The sequence below is a fragment of the Brachyistius frenatus genome, unplaced genomic scaffold, assembly GCF_029030835.1.
Source record: "Brachyistius frenatus isolate BFR_SWC_R1_liver_20210118 unplaced genomic scaffold, ASM2903083v1 Contig_46, whole genome shotgun sequence".
NCBI classification, from domain to species: domain Eukaryota; kingdom Metazoa; phylum Chordata; class Actinopteri; family Embiotocidae; genus Brachyistius; species Brachyistius frenatus.
The window spans coordinates 787,079-807,690 of record NW_027210645.1 but is presented as its reverse complement, the minus strand read 5'-3'; the positions used below and the strand labels follow the sequence as shown (position 1 = coordinate 807,690).

The 20,612-nt window shown below is 41.1% G+C and overlaps 1 protein-coding gene across 5 annotated transcripts in view; it reads right to left on the bottom strand.

Moving 5' to 3' along the window:
• Positions 1–20,612, bottom strand: part of fam135b (family with sequence similarity 135 member B) — a 51,006-nt gene that overhangs the window by 17,947 nt on the left and 12,447 nt on the right. For all 5 annotated transcript variants that reach the window (XR_011311094.1, XR_011311095.1, XR_011311096.1 and 2 more), the window contains exons 4-7: positions 10,411–10,550; positions 6,476–6,546; positions 4,872–5,045; positions 2,690–2,816 (exon numbers count right to left, since the gene is read on the bottom strand). Coding sequence is in view for 2 of the 5 variants with exons in the window: in XM_069703377.1 (XP_069559478.1) it covers positions 2,690–2,816; positions 4,872–5,045; positions 6,476–6,546; positions 10,411–10,550 (512 nt within the window). In the remaining 3 variants the exon portion in view is untranslated. The remainder of the gene's footprint in view (positions 1–2,689; positions 2,817–4,871; positions 5,046–6,475; positions 6,547–10,410; positions 10,551–20,612) is intronic.

Below are 20,612 nucleotides of genomic sequence, written 5' to 3'. Positions count from 1 at the left end.
TCTCTTCAAACAGCTACAAATCACCGAAGCCTTGATGCCATAATCGTTTCTCTCATTTATCTTCTTGAAGAGCTAATGGCCCTCAACCCAAACAACTATCATTGTACACATAATTCGTCATAATATAGAGACAGAGGACCAGCGGCTGCCCTCCTCACGCTGGTCCCTGACCATCCTAGCCATCCTACGAGCTCTCCCCATGGCTTGGATGTTTTGGCAGCGCCATTGGGGCTCCCAGCTCAGGAAGGCATGCAATGCCTGAGTATCCGAGGATGCACTGTAATTTGCCCGGAGCAAGTAAAGTTGCCGGCCCTATCATCATACCTGGGCGCTCTGTAATTGCAGCAGCGCACTATACCCTGGGAAGGAACATCTGTATGTTTACTTTCATAATTCTGTTCAGCTTTATAGAGGCCTGCTGGGATCAGTCGGTGAGCGAGGCGCACAGATAAACAGCTATTTTTTCTGTATGAACCGGTCATTATCCTATAGCCGTAGTTTCTCTCCATGCTGACAATGCTTGGGATGTGAACCGCTTCACCTGACAGGAGGATTTCTGCTTTTGTTTGTTGCTTTTTTGTTTACTACGCGTGTCGCGTTCAATCGCTGCTGCTGCCACAAACGTTTTGCATCGGTAGATAAGAGCTTCATTCTGACGTGATTCCAGTTGTTATCTTCACCTTTCTATTTCATTTCCACCAAACACACCAAGTAATCTTAAGTGTCACTTGTAACAGCATCATTTTCATCAGAATCATCCTTTTTTTTATTTTTTATTTTTTTATTTCTTCCAGCTGATATCATTAGATATGTACAATGTGTTTGTTTTTTTTCAGAAATGACAGCATATCACGAAGAGGAAGTGGTGCAGTGTTGAGGGGGAAAGTGCTGAAAAGGAAGTGTAGCCTCAGGTAAAAAGCTCTAAATAAATAAAGGTGAAGGAGGAGGTGGCGTTGTATACAGATTTCACCTGCAGCTATGTGGTACGTGGCGCTTGTGAGTAGAACTCATTACAGTGATCAAACGAAACCCCCCTGCTCGGCTAAATGCAGAGCTTATTAAAGTGCCCAGCTAGGGGTGGGAGTAAAAACCAGGAGGAGGAGCAGGGAGGGGGGAGCGAGGGTGGTGTGGCGCTCATTAGGATTTACAGTGCAGACTGTGACGTCCGCGGGGACCTGAGAGATGTATGTTATAAAAGGATAGAAAAAATGGAACCTGCAGCTTTACAACTGCACTGTATGTTGGAATAATCGGCAAATACACAGGAAAACTACAATGTAGTGTCTTAAAAAGGCAAAACAAACTGATGACATATTTGCTAGCAAAAAAATGCGGTCCTCCTTTATCGGACATCTACTTTCCAATATAATAAAACAATGTGAGCTGAAAGGATCAGTCTATTGAGAATTTGCCACTTTTTCTTAAAGTATTGTAAATTGAATATTTGGTGATCTTTAAACTGTTGAAATCAACTTGGGGTGTGAAGATGGCATGGATATTTAGTTTTACTGTTTTCCAGGAACCTGCAGGATACTTCCCAGGACACTTATGTCTTTTGATTGCTGCATGCTGCAGTTACTGCTCTCTGTCTTGGTAATCTATCAGCTGTAGGACTCCTGAACACAATTACTGCACTCTCTGACAGGTAGCTACACAGCTGAAGTCACAGACAGAGCACTGTTCAAGTTTTGAGAAAAGAACTATAAATAGGAGTAGCACCAACTACACATCTTAAGTAACAGAAATTAAGCTACCTACATGGCTAAAGTTATTGCAAGAAAAAAAGACTCATGTATGCTTTTGTTTTTGAAAAGAGCAACTGGTGCAATGGCCATCTAAAATTTTGGAACGGACCCTTAAGCATTCAGACCACTGCTATTTTCAACCTTTCATTGCAACATTAGCCTGTTGGTGATTGTGATGAGTATATATACCACCTTCCCACCTTGTGACAATATAAATTTGAGTCAGAGCCCCTTTCATACTTTTTATGGATGATGAAAATGATGAAACTGCACGTTTCATTAAAAATACAGTATAACTCTATGTTTAGGTGATGAAAGGGTAATTTTATATTTTCAAACTCTGAAGTAAGCCATATATAATCATGATTAACAATTATGATAACAGTAGCTGGTTGTCTATTTCTGTCATTGTGCAGTTGTACATCCTAAGTGTACATGAGCACAAAGGCATGAGAGACTCCACCATCATTTCCAGTGAGGAGCTCCTATCAGTTCCAGATGCTAAGCCCAGAGCCTACATGCCTGGGCAGGTGGGTTAATCAGATATTATGAAAAGCCACAGCATTGCACAGTAATAATCACTGTGTCGGCCTCTCTGGTTTTTAAGCCTCCAAGACTTCACAGAGCCTCGACAAACGACCGATTCTTAGGGACAGACAGGTCTAGAATCTGTAATCCACATCGGAACAGCTCTCCTCTCAGCTCAGAGTCCTGTTGCTTATGGATGACAAGCCAAAACAAATCCTGGCTAAATCCGTCGGCTTCTGTCCTAAACCATCACGTTTTACGTCATCGCTTGGCATTTAGCCGCTTGCTTACAGACAACAAAAGAACAACCTGCTGAAACAGGGACAAATTGTTTCTAGCTTTGTGATACAAAATGGGTTTTGACTTTCCCACGACTTTCTATCTGAACACAGCTGAACTGCTAAAGGTTAACATACCTCAGAGATGACAGGCTTGCAGTAGCCAGCTCCGAACACAAGGTTCTCTACAGACATGGCAGATGGGTCGCTCGCGCTCTCCGGCGAGCCTTTCCCCAGCCAGGAGCCCTTCCCTGTACGTGCAAAGCTGGAGAGAGAACAGGGAGGACACATGCAGGGCCAAGCCATGAGTGTGTGTTCATGTGTCTGTGAAGGAGGACATAAGCTGGGAGACGAGTGCTGCTACTCTTCCAATCAATCAAGTGCTGCAGTAATGCATGCCTAAATACTGGGTTCATGGTACTGATAGCTGAATTTATCATATAAGTGTTTGGAGAACTATCCACTTGAGCAGCTAACAAATACACCGTTAATTGCGACAGCCAAAACAAAGAGGATGGAGGAAAGGGCCGTGTCAGCAGTTCGTTCTCGACCTCTTGACTTTTTGATAGTATGGATACGAATGCAACTATTCTTTTTTCTAAAAACGTAAAATCTCCTCATTGAAGACAGTTGACCTTTCACTTAATCGTCTCCCCAAACAGTATTTGCAGCCATAGTTTTGAAACCTTATCGAGTCCCAGCAGGGCTGTGAAGGTTTCAATTTTGTCACCAGTGTGCGTCAGTGTGCCTTCAGCTGTAGTAAGAGAGGTACCCAGCGTTCAACTTTCCATGGTGGTGTCTTATTTTATTTGAACAATGTTATTCAGCTGTAATGTAAGCACGTTAACTAATTTAACACACGCTTTACGTCCAGGCCAAGGACCATATTATTCACTTGCAAGAACATTGTTTGTGAATGTTACAGGTTACATAAAAAACCTTGTTCAAGTAATATTTCCCCACTGCATGGAAGATGGATGCTATCAGAATTTAGGCTAACCTTAGCGACTCTGCTCTTGGGGAAGTTTATACGCCAAAAAACAGAAGCAACGAATAATCTAGTCAGTTAAAAGTGAAAAAATGTTGTTTCAAAGTGAAAATGTTTGTCAGATACACAACAAACTGTTTTATAATAGATAGCTGTAGCCCCAGCTATTGCCCCTTACCTAGCATACATTAGACTAACAGAGCTAACTGTTGTTTTAAATATTCATTAATCAGTAATTCTTGAAAACCCCTCATTGAAAAACAGTTGTTTGAAAAGGTATTTCTAAACACTTACACCCAACTCGATGATGAAATATTCAGTCAACTCATTAATAAAAAAGAAAATCTTTTTAACTTAAATTGTTCCATCTCTTTCCTAATCAAAACAAAGGTGACAGCCAGAAACAGTTGGCTAACTAAAGTAACAGGTAAAATAAGGTTTTGTGCTGTTGACGGAATATATATTCATCAAGAGGGTTCGAAGAGTCTTTGAGGATTCATAACACTTCACCTCAGTCTAGGTGAACTCTCAGTTTTCCTCAACCATTGCTGATCAAAGTATTTTGCCTGATTGAATGGGACTCCTACATTTCAAAGATCAGATAGCACCCTTAAATAGAGCTGCGCCCCACACTGAGCAACCTTACTAGCAATGAGGACCTCAGTCTTATCTGCGTCTAGTTGTTAGCGATCCAGTCGAGAGCAATCATACAATTGTGCAAGTGAGAAGGTTTATCTGTCTTATCAGGCTTAAAAAAGACAAACAGATGAATAAAATCAGCATTAAATAGCTAATGATAATACCTGCAGGTAGCATACAAATTAAATCCTAAAGGACCCAGGGCTGAACTTTGGGGCACACCACTAAAAAACAGCAGCATATTTGAACATGTAGGCTCCAAACTCTTATCTGAGATATTGGAGAGACCCAACCACTACCTAAGTATTTCTATGTGGATGCTGTGAACTACAGCATCAAAAGCTGCACTTTAACCAACATAAGAAGACATCATTATGTCAGTGGAGACTCGGAGAAGAGCTGTTTGAATGCTTCTGATGGAGACCAAATTGGAATTGATCTAAAATGTGTGCAGCCAAGAATGCATTGAGGTGTTTGGAACAACTCTGTCTGAAATCTGTGAGATAAAAGTCAGTTTAGATACAGGCCTATAGTATTTGGGAGGAGAATGAAAATGATACGACAATTCAAATGTGCCTAAAAACAGGTGGATGGAAAAACACTTCTTGTGAAATACAGTTTGTGTTCCAAGAACGAAAAGCTTGAAAAAACGCTGCAACACTTGGTGCAAAAGTCAGTCGCGTGCCTGATTACCTGATTAGCGGCTGATGTAAGGCAACCAGTGAAGCGTGAATGGAGACGGAAATGACGGATAGGTGAAAGTAGTCGAACATGACTGGTACGTGGTGGTGGAGGCCTCTTCGCGGGTGGAAATGGAGGCTGAGGGTCCGACTGCTGATCAGCGGGACGGTCGCTATCTCTGCCAACCTGAGGGGCAGAAAGGAGGCACAGATGCTGCATTAACACACCAATAAAAAAGATGTAGCTTTGAAGTGGGAATCAGCAAAGATCCTGTTTTTCACCATCATTTTTGTGACACAGAATAATGGACAGAATAAAATAAAGCATCAAATAAAACATAATAAAACCGGTATTGGTGGTAGGGGAAGGACTCGGACCATTTAAAGAATTAATCACACTGTAAAAATAGTATCTTTAGTTTAGTGCGCAAGATGTTACTTAAGCAGAAGTATGTCATTATGACTCATTTATAAGCGGTGTAAGCAGCATTTTAATGTTGCAGCTGAATGTGTGGAACGAATTGAAACTATTGTGTAGGACTGCAAATAATGATTATTTTCATTATTGAATAATCTGCTGATCAATTTCTTGATGAATCAGTTGCTTTTTTAGTTTGTAAAAAATTCAGAAAATAGCGAGAAATGCTTGTTTTGCCCAACTAACAGCTGAAGGAATCTAATGATTAAACATACATTTGAATTATTAACATAATTAAAAGGACAAACTGCGAAGCCACATATTAAAAAAAAGAAGCTAAAACCATTAAATGTTTACGCCATTTTTACATGAAAAATTGACAACACATTAAAATAACAATTAAAAGTTACTTTTATCTCTGTGTTGAGAGCTGATGCAAAAGTACAGAGAGAGCAGATTAATTAGAGGAGTGGAAGTTAAGTGATTTTTATTGCAAATACTAAAAATGTGACCCTGGAGAGTCAGTAATTTGGCACTAAAAGGAGCAGCTCTTTTTTAAGGGAGGGAGAAATATCACTGACAAATGTGTTTGCTTTTTGCCAGACGCTTTTTAAAAGATGTCTGAGATTGTGGACTGCTGCTCGCTAATAGTGTCATATCATTATTTGAGGACACGCACGTTGTCCTTGCAGGTGTGGAAGGAAGAGTCTGCATTTGGACTGAATGGTAATGGCGCCAGTCAGACTCTCAGTAAAAGCATCTGTGCCAAGATATGAAGAATTCAGGTCTGTGTAGCTTTGACAAATACTATAATCACACAGGTATAACAAAAACGTAAAGGTTTAAACACACAAACACAACACGAACCGCACTTTACTAACTGCTGTTAGTTTAATGCACAGCTGCTGGCTGATACAAAATCCAAATCCTCTAACCTCCAAACATTGTTCTCTTTGCAGTAAATTCTACTACAAACTACCCATGTCTATTTTTATTTGTCCCAAACAAACAGACAAATCACAGTAATCACAGGGAGCGAGCACAACAGTTAGGATCAGGTGCTTAAAGTGATGCTATGAGCCGAAATACATAATAGCGCTTATTCATGCCTGGTTCGCATTTTCACTCCTGCATGAAAGCTGCACAAAAGGAAAGTCGAGCATTCAAACACACATTTCAAAGTGGCTCCAAAAACCTACTGTTGCTCATTGTCGGTGAAATGAAGATCCAGCTTCAGCTGAAAGTCCACTTCACTCAAGGCTTCCTCCACCTGCAAAACAGTGGTCGAGTGGTCGAGTGCTGTTAATAAATGAGCATTACAGGAATATGGTGACATGCAGAGTCCATGGAAATGGACCTAAAAGTCATGAGCCCATTCAGATTCATCAAAACAACTCTGGAGATCTTAACAAATATGACATCACTGTTAGTTTCATGCAGCTGTTTTAATAGACGTGAATGGAAACAATTCTTACGATTAAGATAAGATAAGATAAGATAAGATAAGATAAGATAAGATAAGATAAGATAAGATAAGATAAGATAAGATAAGACCTTATTAATCCCACGGTGGGAAAATGCTGTAGGAAAGCACTTCGACACTCGTATCTCATCCTATCAAGTGAAGGTCCATAACTTACACTATGAAGCCATTCCTCCTCCTATAATCACAATTACACTCAAGTATTTACCATCAGGTGATTATGTAATAATTGTGAAAGGGCTTCCTGAAGGATATCATTTTGGTTAAAGTTGCACAATTCTATTTTGCTCTCAGCACACAAACATCATTTCTAAGTTGAATAATGGTTTGCGCTGTCGGCATGAGCGGATTTAATGATTGATGAAAATAATTACGTGAACATGTGACTGAAATATTTGTAGAAACATAATTACAACTTGCTGGATTTCTTTTTTGATTAAATAGAAAACTTAATCGAGATGCAATTACGTTTCTGTCAAAACTACTACATTTATATACAATTAAGGTGTACGTAAATGTGCTTTCTGAGAGACGGGCTCGGTTTAACACGTCCAAAAATCTCCTGCAGGCGATCAGTTGACTGTGACGGCCGTAGCATCAGCTTTCACAACACTCATCAAACCATTCAGTGGCTCTGCAGGGAAGGACGCGCCTCTTATTTATTCTCTGTCACTCGTGTGCGAGTCGATGGAGAGGAATCGCCGTCACGAGTAACCACCGAAGACATGACGGATTTACTGCTATCAGGCTTCAAAGCTCATGTGACCAACCTTGTTTGTGATGCTGATGTAGCCACGTTTTAATAAAGTGTTTACGTTCTCTGTTCTCCGGCATTTCTTTTTCGTCTGATCTGAACGAAATTGAATTACTCTCAAGTTCAAAGTGCCGGAGAACATAATGGCGTCAGCAAAGTGGAAAAACAAAATGAATGAGCAAACTACAAAAGCGGTGCCCAGAGTGGATGTGACGGAGTCTTTTGAAGACGAGCGTGCGGCCGTTGTTGATTTTAAGGTTATAGGCGCGGTTTCTTGCTCTCTGTCTGCCGTGTGAGGTTAAATACGCCCTCACGCCTACGGTGAACGTACAAATCTGCGCAGTTCTGTCCAATATTGATGGTCAGCTTGATCGGGCATACGCACGGGTGTACACGGGGGGAAATGAGGGTCTATTTTTGTCGGTGCTATCTGCAGCCGTGAGCGGCAGATAACCTCCGGAAGGTTAATGAGCTGGGAGCCTTTCGGGAGGGCTTACAGCTGAAATCTGATACGCCTTTAAGCTCCTCCGTCTCCACACCTCCGCGTGAACATCGACATTTAATGAAATCTTCTAAAATTAGGAGTCATGTGAGACAGACCGCTCACAATCAGGCAGAGGATCTGGCGGTAAGCTGAAGGTCTGCTGCCAGAGAGTCAGAGAGCGGCCGAGCGACGGCGCAGAGTAACGTCAATGTGTGAGCGAGGGCTATCAAATGGATGATTAGCTTCGAGCGGGGGCCATCTCAGCTCCCACGTGCCCCAGCTCCGGGGCCCGTGTCATGGCTGTCACCGCTGATCAATTTGAGCTCCGGTGGCTCCCGACAACAAAAACAGGCAGAGGGGATTTTCGGGGTCGCGCCCACGGTGACACAGCAAAGGACAGTACATCAATAACTGTCTGGCAGGTTTACACGCCTGATCATTTGAGCTAAACTTGGGCAGTCTGGGGCACAGGCGATTTACATGGGTCTGTCAATTAAAGCACATTAATTCCAAGAGACAAGTCTGTTGAACTCAATAATCCTCACAGGGCTCCAGTGTCTGTGATGATTACAGCAGCATTCTTCTGAAAAAGAGGATTAACTTTTACACTTGCTGGCTTCTCTTTGTGGGGCTTTGTGGGAACAAACTCCAGCCAATTTGTTTCATCACCTTTCAAAAGCACTGCAACCTACGATTTGAAAACAAATTGTCGAACTAGTTTGTGAAGCACACCCAGCCTGTTCTCATCCCACGGCTTCAAATACTGTTGTTTATTAGTTCACCGGTGTCTCAGCACAACTCGTTGTCACAGCAAAACGTGAAATGGTCACATCGGTTCACTACAGCAAAACGTGGACCAGCCAGGCTTTGGCCTGTCTCGGCGTGACAGTTTCACGTTTTCCTGTAGTGGACATAAATGAAACCTACTGCACGCATACAGCCTTGTGATTCACAGGAAATTGAAACGTTTAGGAAAAACACAGTTGAGGTTAGGAAATCACCACATGATTTGGGTTTGTGACAAAAAACATGGTTGAGCTCGGAAAAGGAACATGGTTGGGAATCAAAAACAACAACATTGCCTCCCACATTGCAGTCTGTGGTTCATGCCTGCAGGCATATCATACATGGTGCCTTAAGGTTATAAACCAAAGTGGGGGTAAAGGGAGGCCGTAGCTCAGTCAGTAGAGTGGGTTGCACACTAACAGGAAGATTGGCGGTTCGATCCCCAGCTAACGTTTGCTTTCTCCTGACTTGAACACCAGTATTCTGGGTGAAAATCCTGTGTTCGTTCCATCTAACCAGCCTAAGCTCCTTTTATCTTTGTCACTCTTTCATCTCTGTCTCATGACCTCCTTTTTTTCCTTCGTTGGTCACAGTGCCTTCGTCGAAGAGCACCTTGTATCACTGTGACGCCTACGGTTTTGACAAAACGTCAGTATTTAACGTCCTGGGAATGAGAACAAATCACACACCCATCAATTGTTCGCAGTCTAGAGATCAGACTCTCAACCTCCTCCAGAAATGTAAAGATAAGAGAGTCTTTGAGAGGTAAGTATGAAAACCTGCAAAATGTATAGCAACAATAGATTAACAGACTCTGTAAAAACTCTCCTCCCATTTGTATTTCAGGACACTTGTATTCGAATATTTTAGCATAATGATATTACTTCTTCACTGCATGGTTTCGTTAGAGCTCTGCTCTGATTAACTGGATTAAATCCCTTATGAAAAGAGACTTGTTTGTGTTAGATGATGGAGGGAAGGGGTGTAGGAGGGAATAGAGAATGATACAATGCATAAATGAATGTCCATTTAATATGCCGTAAAGCCACAAACTGCAGCTGTGGAGCACAACTATTAAACAGGTGTTTTTCACTCATATTATCTATCAGGCATTTTACAGTTTTACGGTTTAGCTACTGATAAAATACAAAGAAATAAATCAAACTCAAATTTCTCTCTTTTCCTTTTTCGATAGGAAATATGTGTGTCTGTGTTCTCGTACAATTGTCTTTGGAGGGACTTGGTTTCGTTTTAGACCATCGCAATGAGGACACTGACAAAGTGAGGACATGTTGACCAGTCGTCACTCTGTCACATACCTTCAAAGAGCTGTTTGAGGGTTAAGACTCAGTTTTAGGGTTAAGGTTAGAGTTAGGTTTATGTTAGGATTAGGGACTTAATTATCATTAAGTTTAGGTTAAATGGATAGAGAATGATTTATGTCAATAAATGTCCTCACAAAGATAGCTGTACAAGTGTGTGGGTGTGTGAGTGTGACTTTGAACGCATGTGTGTGTGTGTGTGTGTGTGTGTGTGTGTGTGTGTGTGTGTGTGTGTGTGTGTGTGTGTGTGTGTGTGTGTGTGTGTGTGTGTGTGTGTGTTAGTAAATGTCAACATCATCACTCACCCTTTCTCCGTCCAATAACAGGTGGACTTTGAACATCATACAGTCATTCACGGCGATCTCCTCATTTCTGTACAGGATCTGAAATATCCGGCTGAACACGGCGCCGTCGTAAACCCCCGCAGAGCTGAAGCTGCACTCTCCTGGTGTGGGACACAACAACAACGCACTGGTTCACTCAAGTGCAACAGTGAACGCGCACATTTCACTCGATATGTAACAATACGTTTCAAAGATTCACTATGTGTCAAGACCGCAAATAAAACAGGGACCTTCGTTTGGCAAATGCATCACCTGATATTTGTGTATTATTGAATGTACCCAGAGTTTCAAACGCACAATAAGGCTGTGACCTGACATTTTGGAAATGTTTACTGGGATTTGTGAGGGATCTGAGTGTGTATATTTAGATCTGGAAACATGTGCTAAGATTTGTGAAGATGTTTTCAGAATTAAAAATGTGTATTACAGTAGTAGCTCCTGTTTCCTCCGTGTCTCTACATTCACAAGTCACATTTTGCTGTAATGCTGATTGACAGATATAGTACTGTGATGGAAACAAGTTGATGTCCTTTATCCTTTGATACTTACCTAGGAAGAGCCATCTTGGCTCTGTCCAATGGTAAGACAAGAATACAAAAAAACCAGACTATACAGCTTACCATCTAACCTGTTGCATGTGGTTTGTTTAATACATACAAAATGATGAAAAACTCCCACAAGGAGTCACAAAGTCACTCCACCCTTTCAGGAAATAGTCTGGTGCACGATGCCTTATAAAAATGCAACTTTCAAATATTTGTGTTTATGCTTTTGTTCTGAAAAAACACATACGGTATTTATTTACTGATAATTGAGGTTTAGAGAAGATAAACATTTTGGTTTACACAGATGTAGGCTACCTGTTTTCCATCTGTTTCCAGTCATTACGCTGAGCTGAGATAATGGCTGGTGGCTGTACCTTCTATATTTAAAGTGAACAGACATGAGAGTAGTATCAATGTTCTCCTTTAGGGGCCTGTTCACAATTTAAAGTTGAACTTTTTTTGTCAAATTCAGTTTTGGTGCACTTGAACCCACATGAATACACATCCTACATACAGTTATAAGGGAGGAATCACAGTAAACTGTTATCCTTTTTGCAACCGAGCTCAGCTAATTAACGATTAGCGAGCTTATTAACGTGAAGATCTTTATTGACCCTCTTCAATACGTTATTTTCATGAGCAAGATTTAGCCTGATGGTGAAGTAAATGTCAGGGGAAGTCAAGAGAGAGTGATTGAATTAGCTGTTAGAATTGGAGTTTGGATCTGCGAGGTCTGACTCACGGATGTAAGATGGTGCTATAATTCCACTGGCCAACTAGTTCAGCTCTGCAATACTTTGCATCTCCCTTCCACAATCTGTGTGCTACCATTTACAAAATCTCCATTACAAAAGGAAATGACAACCTATACGCTAAAAACGCCATGTTTTAGTGAACATTTGGATCATGCAGTAAGCAACCTGCTTGGTTCTTTTCCATCTTTTGCTATGATTTAGCTGGTTTTTTTTCATGCCGGTATTCGCCTCCCCACCTGCAAAGGTTCCACTCAAACAAATTCTCCCTGACACTATTTTGCAAGCGCACTGTCACTACATCCTGGGCCTAGCGGCGCCCAAGAAGATTGTGATAGGTTTAGAGCAGAGGTCTTCAACCTTTTTTCCTCCGAGTGTCTGATAGCTACTCATGTGCTAACATTTATTCACAAAGCTGAGCTCCACCAAACCAGCTGAAAAAGTTTATTTTATGTGAACAATAACAATCTGAGCTCGCGAGCCTCCTGGTTTAAAGAAATACAAACAAGCCAGAGCGTCATAGCAGAGCGATACATGGGTGCAGCCAAGCTGTTCACCAGTGCTGGCACAGTGGTGGTGATACGTCTGGTTAAACAAGAACAAAACACCAAATTTGGGATTTTAAATTTAAGCCAGTGTAGCCTCCTGAGAGCTGTTTAGTTGTAGCACTTTGTTTTAACAGCTTTTAACATTACAGTATATATATCAGACTTGACAAACACATTTTAAAAAAGGGTACCAAAAGGTTTATGGTTCTGCTTGTAATCAAGCGGGAACCAACAGTGATGTCACCCATTGGTTTATGAACGTCCGTATTGATGCTCCGAGTTTGGATTTTGGCCGTCACCATCTTGCTAATTAGGAGCGGTTTGGAGCTGGGGAGGAGCAAGCGATGGATCTGACTTCATCTGACTGGAAATCCAACAATACTACATCCCGCCCACCGATAGTTGTAATCTGACTGCACCACGGGCCTGTCAATCAAACAGACACACTCCCAAAAAGCAGTCTTTTTCTGTAATTAACGAATGGATTTTTTTCAGATGGACTGCCAGAAACCTAATAAGAAGGAGGAACATTAGCTAACAAAACTGAAATAACTCTAATTGTATACATTTTAATTTGAATGAGAATCTATTGAGACGGAGGCTTTTTGGAGCCAACTTCTAGTCGCACTCGGTGGCATCGGCCTCATTTTTCAGACTTTACTTCCCCTTTTATATACTGTCAAATCTCTGGATTAGGTGCTCAGTCGTATGGTACTAAAGAAACAAAAATGTGTAATCTATATCCAGGCATTGGAGGCATAATTTCCCAATACATGGAAAAATCCAGAAACACAGGTTTGTAAGTAGGGGTTCATGTTTCTGTTATTTAATAATTGGTTTGAACTAGTATGTCACTATGCCCTTTTTTTTTTTTTTTAATATCCTTTAAATGTGCACATATTTTCCAGCACTGGTAAATTGGATTTTATGTGCAGAAATGAGCTTACAAATTGAAGCATAAAGCTGTGTGTAACCCCAATTTATAAATGAAGCTTTCAGCTGTTTCGATTGTCAGCAGCTCCCACGTTGCAGTACTTTTGCGTGCACTGTGGAGGCTGTCGGCTGTTTGCTACTAATGCATTTTTCCCAGCAGGACGGGCAGAGCTGCCGTCCTGCTGCGAGCTGTGAGAGGTCTTTGAAATCCCCTGCTGAGGTTGTGCTCTTTTCTGTCTCCGTCTTCGCTCTCCCTCTCTCCGCAGGCCTCCGCCTGATAATGCTGTCACTACTCGCAGCATCAAGAAACCACAGCCAGGATGATGGATGTGCGTAAGCATGACTACTGTCAGAGACGTGGTGGATGTGACAGAGGCGGCGCGATCCCGCTGGGGACGTACTTCATGTGGAAGGAGTTGTAGCTCTTTGTTAGCACTGTCGTCTCGCAGTCAGATGAATGTGCCTTTGATGTTTTTTTATTGTTGTTTGCTATTTGTTTTTGCTTGTGTTCTGAAAGACACATAAATGATCTGAATTAGAGATGATTGTCTACATTTATTTGAGCTGTGAAGGACTCGTTGCCTTCCCCGTGCACTGGGTGGCCCTCCACCGAGGCCAAAGTCACCGAATCAATGAACTGTAGCTGCTGCAGAGGCCACTTTCTCACACTCACACGTACTGTACTTCATTTCAATGCCAGTTTATTATACAAGATTGATAAAATGTTACATTATGCACCGAGGGACCAGAAGTGATTAGACCTTGATACGAAAGCTGATATGCTGAGACATCAGCTTTGATGCTGATAGCAGTGCTGTTTGCACACAAGGGGAAAGCAAAACAGAAAGCAGCACCTGTATAATGAATGCAGTATAAATAACAACGCAGCGAACACTGCTTTTGTCAGTCTCATAACAATAGAGTTTAGTTGAGATGCTTATTGTTTTTTTAAAGTCTGTACGGTACATCGGTGTTGCATAGAATTGTGGCGTACAGGTGAGTATTTTGTTTTAAAAGAATTCTCTCTATCGAAAATGTGCTAACATTAGCCAGAGTCAGGAATTAAGTGTCACTATTATGTGGAAGGCCATTACTGCCAGGAAAAAAAATATTAATGGTCAACGTAATGATAATAAATTAAAATACTCATGGTCAAAAAACTATGTCAAAATGGTGACTTTTAAAGTCAAATTTATGACTCAAGACAAGTCAAGTTTTTTGACTTTGTCACTCAAGTTTATGTTGGTATCATATGATTTTGACTCACTAAACTAAAGGCGTATCATATTGTAATTTTGACATATTTTTAAATGTCTATTATGTCTTTTAGTATAGTATACCATAGTATGTATTTTTTGCTACTCTATAGTTTTACTAATGGTGTACTGTAGTGTAGTCTGTATAAAATGGCATTTATTTATTTGTTTGTTTATTTGTCTTGAATATAACTTGTTGTTTTAAATGTGACATACTCTTATGCAGATTTAATATGAGATGTGACAAGTTGAATTACCACCTCAATGAATAATAAAGTTATTTTGTGTTCTATAATTTTGGGTGAATAAATCCATATTCTGTTCGAATTTGGAATTAAAATGTGATACTTTTAAATTTGAATCTCATTTACAAGATTTGCATTGTCTTCTTTTTTTCTGTGTTGCATAAATGGTCTTCCATACATCACCTACAAAGTAAAAGGCTATTCACAAAAAGTTGACCCCACTATAAAATTATGTTCACAGTGAACCAGATGAACCAAAACCCATCAAACCCACCCACTTCTGGCAGCCTCGGTACACTGCAGTTTTCACAGGTGTTGGGGCGTTATCACATCCTGCACATTACAACCTGCTGAAATGCCCTGAAGCTTTCGCCACAGTGATTCTGTGCTGGAAATAATCTGCTTACAGCCTCTGGTGCTCTACATCTGCTGCGTGCGTGTGCTGTTCACTGCCTATCAGTAAAACACACAACACTCTCCGCGCAGAACTGCTCTTCACGATACCAATGCGAGGGAGCATCTTCGTCTGTGCGGTACGAGACACCGTAAACAGCGATCCAATTCTCCCAGTTAACATTCTGGCCTGAAAATCCCCTTGTTAGTTGTGCGTGAATCACAGTCATTAAATGCTTCAGACGAGTGTGTGGCACGATCCTTCACACACAATTCATTTTTTTTTTTTTTTTTTTTTCGAAGGGCACCGACAATTGAAATGTCAAGCATACACTTTGAAGCAGAACACAGAAAGGGATTATTTCCTGTGTCTCTGTATGATGAATGTATTACCTCCCGTCTGCAAGAGCGCCGGCTGCTGCGTTTATGTTCAGGATTCAGTCTGTGAGGTGTGCGAGGCTTTTAATGCATGACCTTGTGGAAGGAGCTGCAGAGGGGAGGGGAGGACTGCAGCCCTTTCAATTACAATATGGACATGATCCTCACTATAATGGACACTGCAGTGTTGGTCACGTACTGTATGCGATCACCCGGTGAAACAGTATAGCAGTGAGATGTACTGCAGTGCTTTAGAGTATTTACTCTGGTTGATGTGTATATTTTAAAAGCAGCTACAATCGATATTGTGTATCGTATTAATGAGACAGAGAGACATATCACACAAATCTGCTGCTCTCCTCTGCTTTATTGAACATCACAGTGCGTTCCAGCTAATTGTTCAGACATCTAGCTACAACTTTACTGTTTGGGTTCACTCTCACAGATCTCATCGCGTCACTTAGGCCATAGCAGAACAAAAAACATTAAAAAAAAAAATAAAAAAAAGCTAGAAAAACCCACTGAACACGACCTGCTTAACAGCAAACAGCCGACAGACACAGTTAGCGATTGGCTGGATAGCACGGGGGAGCTTTTAGCAGCGGAAGAGCGAAATCTAAAAAAAAAGGACTGAGACCAAAAAGAGAATAAAAAAAAGATGACAGAGTAAATACTGCGTATGTAATAAAGTGAATGAAACATAACACAACTCCAAATGAATGATAAGGTTGTTTCCGTAACTGATGTGTAAATATGGTAGGCTACTCTGTGCTAACAAGCTAAGAATAACCTAAAAAGTAAAGTCAATACTGTGCTCACAACATATTTTAGTTAAGAAAGTAAAACAATAGTTACAGTCTGATTATGTTCCTACTCTGTGTGTGTGTGTGTGTGTGTGTGTGTGTGTGTGTGTGTGTGTGTGTGTGTGTGTGTGTGTGTGTGTGTGTGTGTGTGTGTGTGTGTGTGTGTGTGTGTGTGTGCGACGAGCCGATTGATATCAAACTTCAGCAACCAAAACCAAAAACCATCTCAAAATAGATCATCTCTATTCATCTTCGACCTGCTGTTTTGTGTCTGTGTCTTTAAGATGCACTGATGTCAATGATCTTCTGATTGGCTGATTCTTTCTGAGTGACACAATCCAGAGACCAACAGCTTGTTAGCTGCGATAGAATGATTGTTTTGTGTTTTCTTTCAAATGAAAGGTTGGACAGTGGGCCTTGCTGAGGGCGGACATATGACGTGAGGACGAGTTTGTGACATCACAAACTTCCAAAAGTCCAACTGGCTCTGTTGCTGAATTAGCCCGGTGCGAACCCGACCCAGTTTCGCTGCGTGAATACGTGGGTCTGGGGATGCTGCATTGAGGGTCTTTTGCAGACAATCCTTCCTATTGGACGTAAACCTCAGGGTTCATTTTAACCAATCAGCTCGCGACGAAACCGGCCGACACGCTGCAACTACCCACCGTGTCCACCACAGTTTTTTAATTTTTAATTTTTTTTTATTTTAATGAACGCCAGCAGTGTGACGAGGTGCTGAGAGAGTTGCCCTCGTTACTGTCACCGGCCATCCAATCACAGTGAAGGAGGGGCGGGACAAACACGGTTAAACACCGATACTGATCGCTAATTGGTCCGCCCTTCAGAGTGGCTGTGTAAACGAGCCGAGCTACCAGACGGTTAATCCCAGTGAAGGGCCACAGTCGGTGCAGCCAGGCTATTGCTGAATATGTTCCTTGACTGAGGTTTCTGACACGGTCACGGTATTTATTCAGCACATAGACCTGTTTATTATTTGAAACCTAAAATCTCAATTTGCAAAATAAGGGCCCTTTAATTAGTCAGCTTTGAGCATGTATCGCCACATAAAATTGGGAGGCATATGTTTTTCTTTCCACTTTGCTGTTTCCTCTGCTTCCTAAAAGCCTGGCTTTATGCTAAGCTAGGCTAACTGCATCCTGTTTTTAGCTCAAAGATAAACCTGCATTAACAGTTTCTTCTGTCAGTCGAGGGCAGCAACAGTCATGAACACTATAGTAAAGTTTTAACACCTTTTGAAACGATCCTTTAGCAGACTAAATGCTTCGCTATGTTTGGTGCTTGATAGGTCATTTTTTTTCTTATTTAAAAAATTGGGTCTTTTAGTTTGAAAAAAGACGTGTGCTTCTTGCAAATAATACTGATGAGACCGATGAGTGTGAACCAAACTGTGATGGTTCGGAAAATAAAAACAATGAACCGATACTTTAATGCCACTGGAGTTAGTCACTATGAGGGACTCTTTTAACATTGGCATTGTGAAAATATTGATAATAGCCCCTTATACAGTAACTCATATGTTAGTCTTTAGAGTTTCTCAACTCCTAGAGAGAAAAAAAATAAGGTACCTCACAAAATCTTTGATTTCTAAATTCTAATCAGTATTTAGTTGAAGCGAATACACTAAATGGCCGACTGGATGGTTCTAAAAATGTACAGCAATAAAATATCTGTTTTATACTGAAGCCTCCTGCTGCTGGATTATGATCCATCTCCTTTTCCTCACCTGACATGATGGTAAAACTGCCCCTCCAGGATTTAACGAACTAAAAATAGACCGCTGAACTGCTATTCTTATCATTTCTATTGCAGTCTGCTGACTTTATGGCTACTCAGGATTTCTCTCCGTCCCTAACGAGGCGGTAGGAAATGGTGTTCCCTGCTGTATCCCCTTCACTGTGTTCATGGTGAGAAGTCACACACATCGCCTTTACCATCACTCTCACACACACACACACACACACACACACACACACTGACTGCACTATAGCGTTGAGCACATTTACATTGACAGTAATACTTGAAACTATTCTGCAGCTCATAAAATAAGTTGAAAATGATGGAAGGTTAAAATGCCCACAAAATCCATAATATGAGGAACAGCAGGCTGCACTGTCAGGAACTGGTCCTCACAAGTACAGCTAGTAGACACACACACACGGTGCTCCAGTCATGACAAGCTAAAAATAGCCATTATTACTGTGAATCAGTATTGCCAGTGAAACAGCTCTCTGCATTACCAGAGAACCAGATTTTGACGCTCAGGCAGCTTTAGAAACACTGTCACATGCCCATCCATCTTCTATACCCGCTTTATCCTGAACAGGGTCACGGGGGGCTGGAGCCTATCCCAGCTCACTTAGGGCGAAGGCAGGGTTCACCGTGGACAGCTCGCCAGTCCATCACAGGGCCAACACTTACAGACAGACAGAAACAAAGACCATTCACAGCTAAGGACAATTTGTAGAATCACCAATTAACCTGAGATGCATGTTTTTTGGACGGGAGAACCCACGCAGGCACAGGGAGAACATGCAAACTCCATACTGGAATCGAACCCGGAACCTTTTCCCTGTGAGGCGACAGTGCCAACCACTGCATCACTGTCACAAGCCATGAATACAAAAGAGGAAGAGACATGCGAGGAATCGTTTAAGATCGTAACCATCTGCCCGTACATGCAATTGTATTTAGGAATCAGTGCATGTGAGGCACACAGAGCACAACCTATTGGTTTCAGTCTAATTTGCGTGTTGTTGTTGGTTATTCACAGAATTTGTAATTAAGCAAGAAACCTTTGAAGAGAAGACTTTGCAAGAGAAAAAGGATTAAAAAGCTACAAATTAAAATGGTTGTTTTCTAGACTTGGACGTTTTGAGATTAGCTGCTCTATTGTGTAGTGCAAAAACATGTCCAGCTTTAATCCACCTGTCATTTTTAAATCGTTCACTCTTTAAGGAGTGAATGTTTTCCCTTTGGACACAAGAGCTCCAATACAGTTTTATTTGTATGATTATTATCAGGGAACTGACACAGGATTTGAAGCTGAAATTAAGTTATCTCATTTCAAAATGTGAGTTTGGATGATGTGAGAGATGCAAGATTTTCTGCAGGGTGAGTCAGTCAGTCTTCAGCCCGAAGCCAGCCAAATGTCCTGAATCACTGAGACAAGGCAGAGCCATAAAACTCCCAGACACCACTCTCATTCTCTGATAGGGAACCTGGACAGCGATCGCAATCACCTACTGTGCTTAGTAAGTATTTATTCTCTGGCTTTTATCCACAATTACAATGAGAGATTCAGCTGCAAAGCCACCACCTCAGTCTCTGATTGAAGCTCTTTTAAATCAGCAGATGTCAAAAATAAAGCAGAGACACAGAAATGACAGCAGTCCAGAAGACAAGGCTGAAAATGTTCCTTTTTCCCCACATTCACATCATACTGTAACATTATGCCCATTTTTTCCAGTGGAGCTGCAGAATAATAGCCCTCTCCAGGCTCCACCATGCACTTTAAGATGAAACACTGGGAGAGATTAGGGTTTTCACACAGACTTCAAAGACTGCCATGTCCAACAAAATGTGCGTAATTCAGGCACAAAATGTGCGGTCATGAAACCATTCCCTCTGTCAAGTGAGATTTTCTCACACTCAGTTCCCTTTAAAGGAGGACCGCTGAGGATGAAACTCATCCTGTTCTAACATGATCTAAACTGCAGGGACTAGTCGCTTTAATATCATCATTCGATCAGGTCTGATTAAAACTGCTGGACGGTCAGTGTAAAAACTACTCACACAGAATTCTAAAGTGTTGAATTTATTACTATTGAGTGATAAAACAATGGTTGTACAGGATATTTTTGCCATAAATTGATTACTTCAAATTAAGAGCATATATTTTCTGCAATATTTCTATTGTGGAAACATTTAAGAAAGGAAAATCTGTATATTTTTTGGATTTCATTGAGTCAGATTTAATGTTGTGAGATAATGTATTTACTATAAGAAAATGGAAAACAAATACAAAGAGACACAAAACCACAATGAAGCCCAAAACAACCACAAAGACTCAAAACTAACACAGACGCAAAACAGCCAGAATTTTTTTTTTTTTTTTTAAATAGCCACATAGAGACACAAAACAACCACAATGAGACACAAAACAACATTACATTTAATTTAGTTGACGCTTTTATCCAAAGCGACTTACAATAAGTGCATTTCAACCATGAGGGTACAAAACCCAGAACAACAAGAATCAAGAAAATACAATTTCTTCCAGAAAGCCAAAC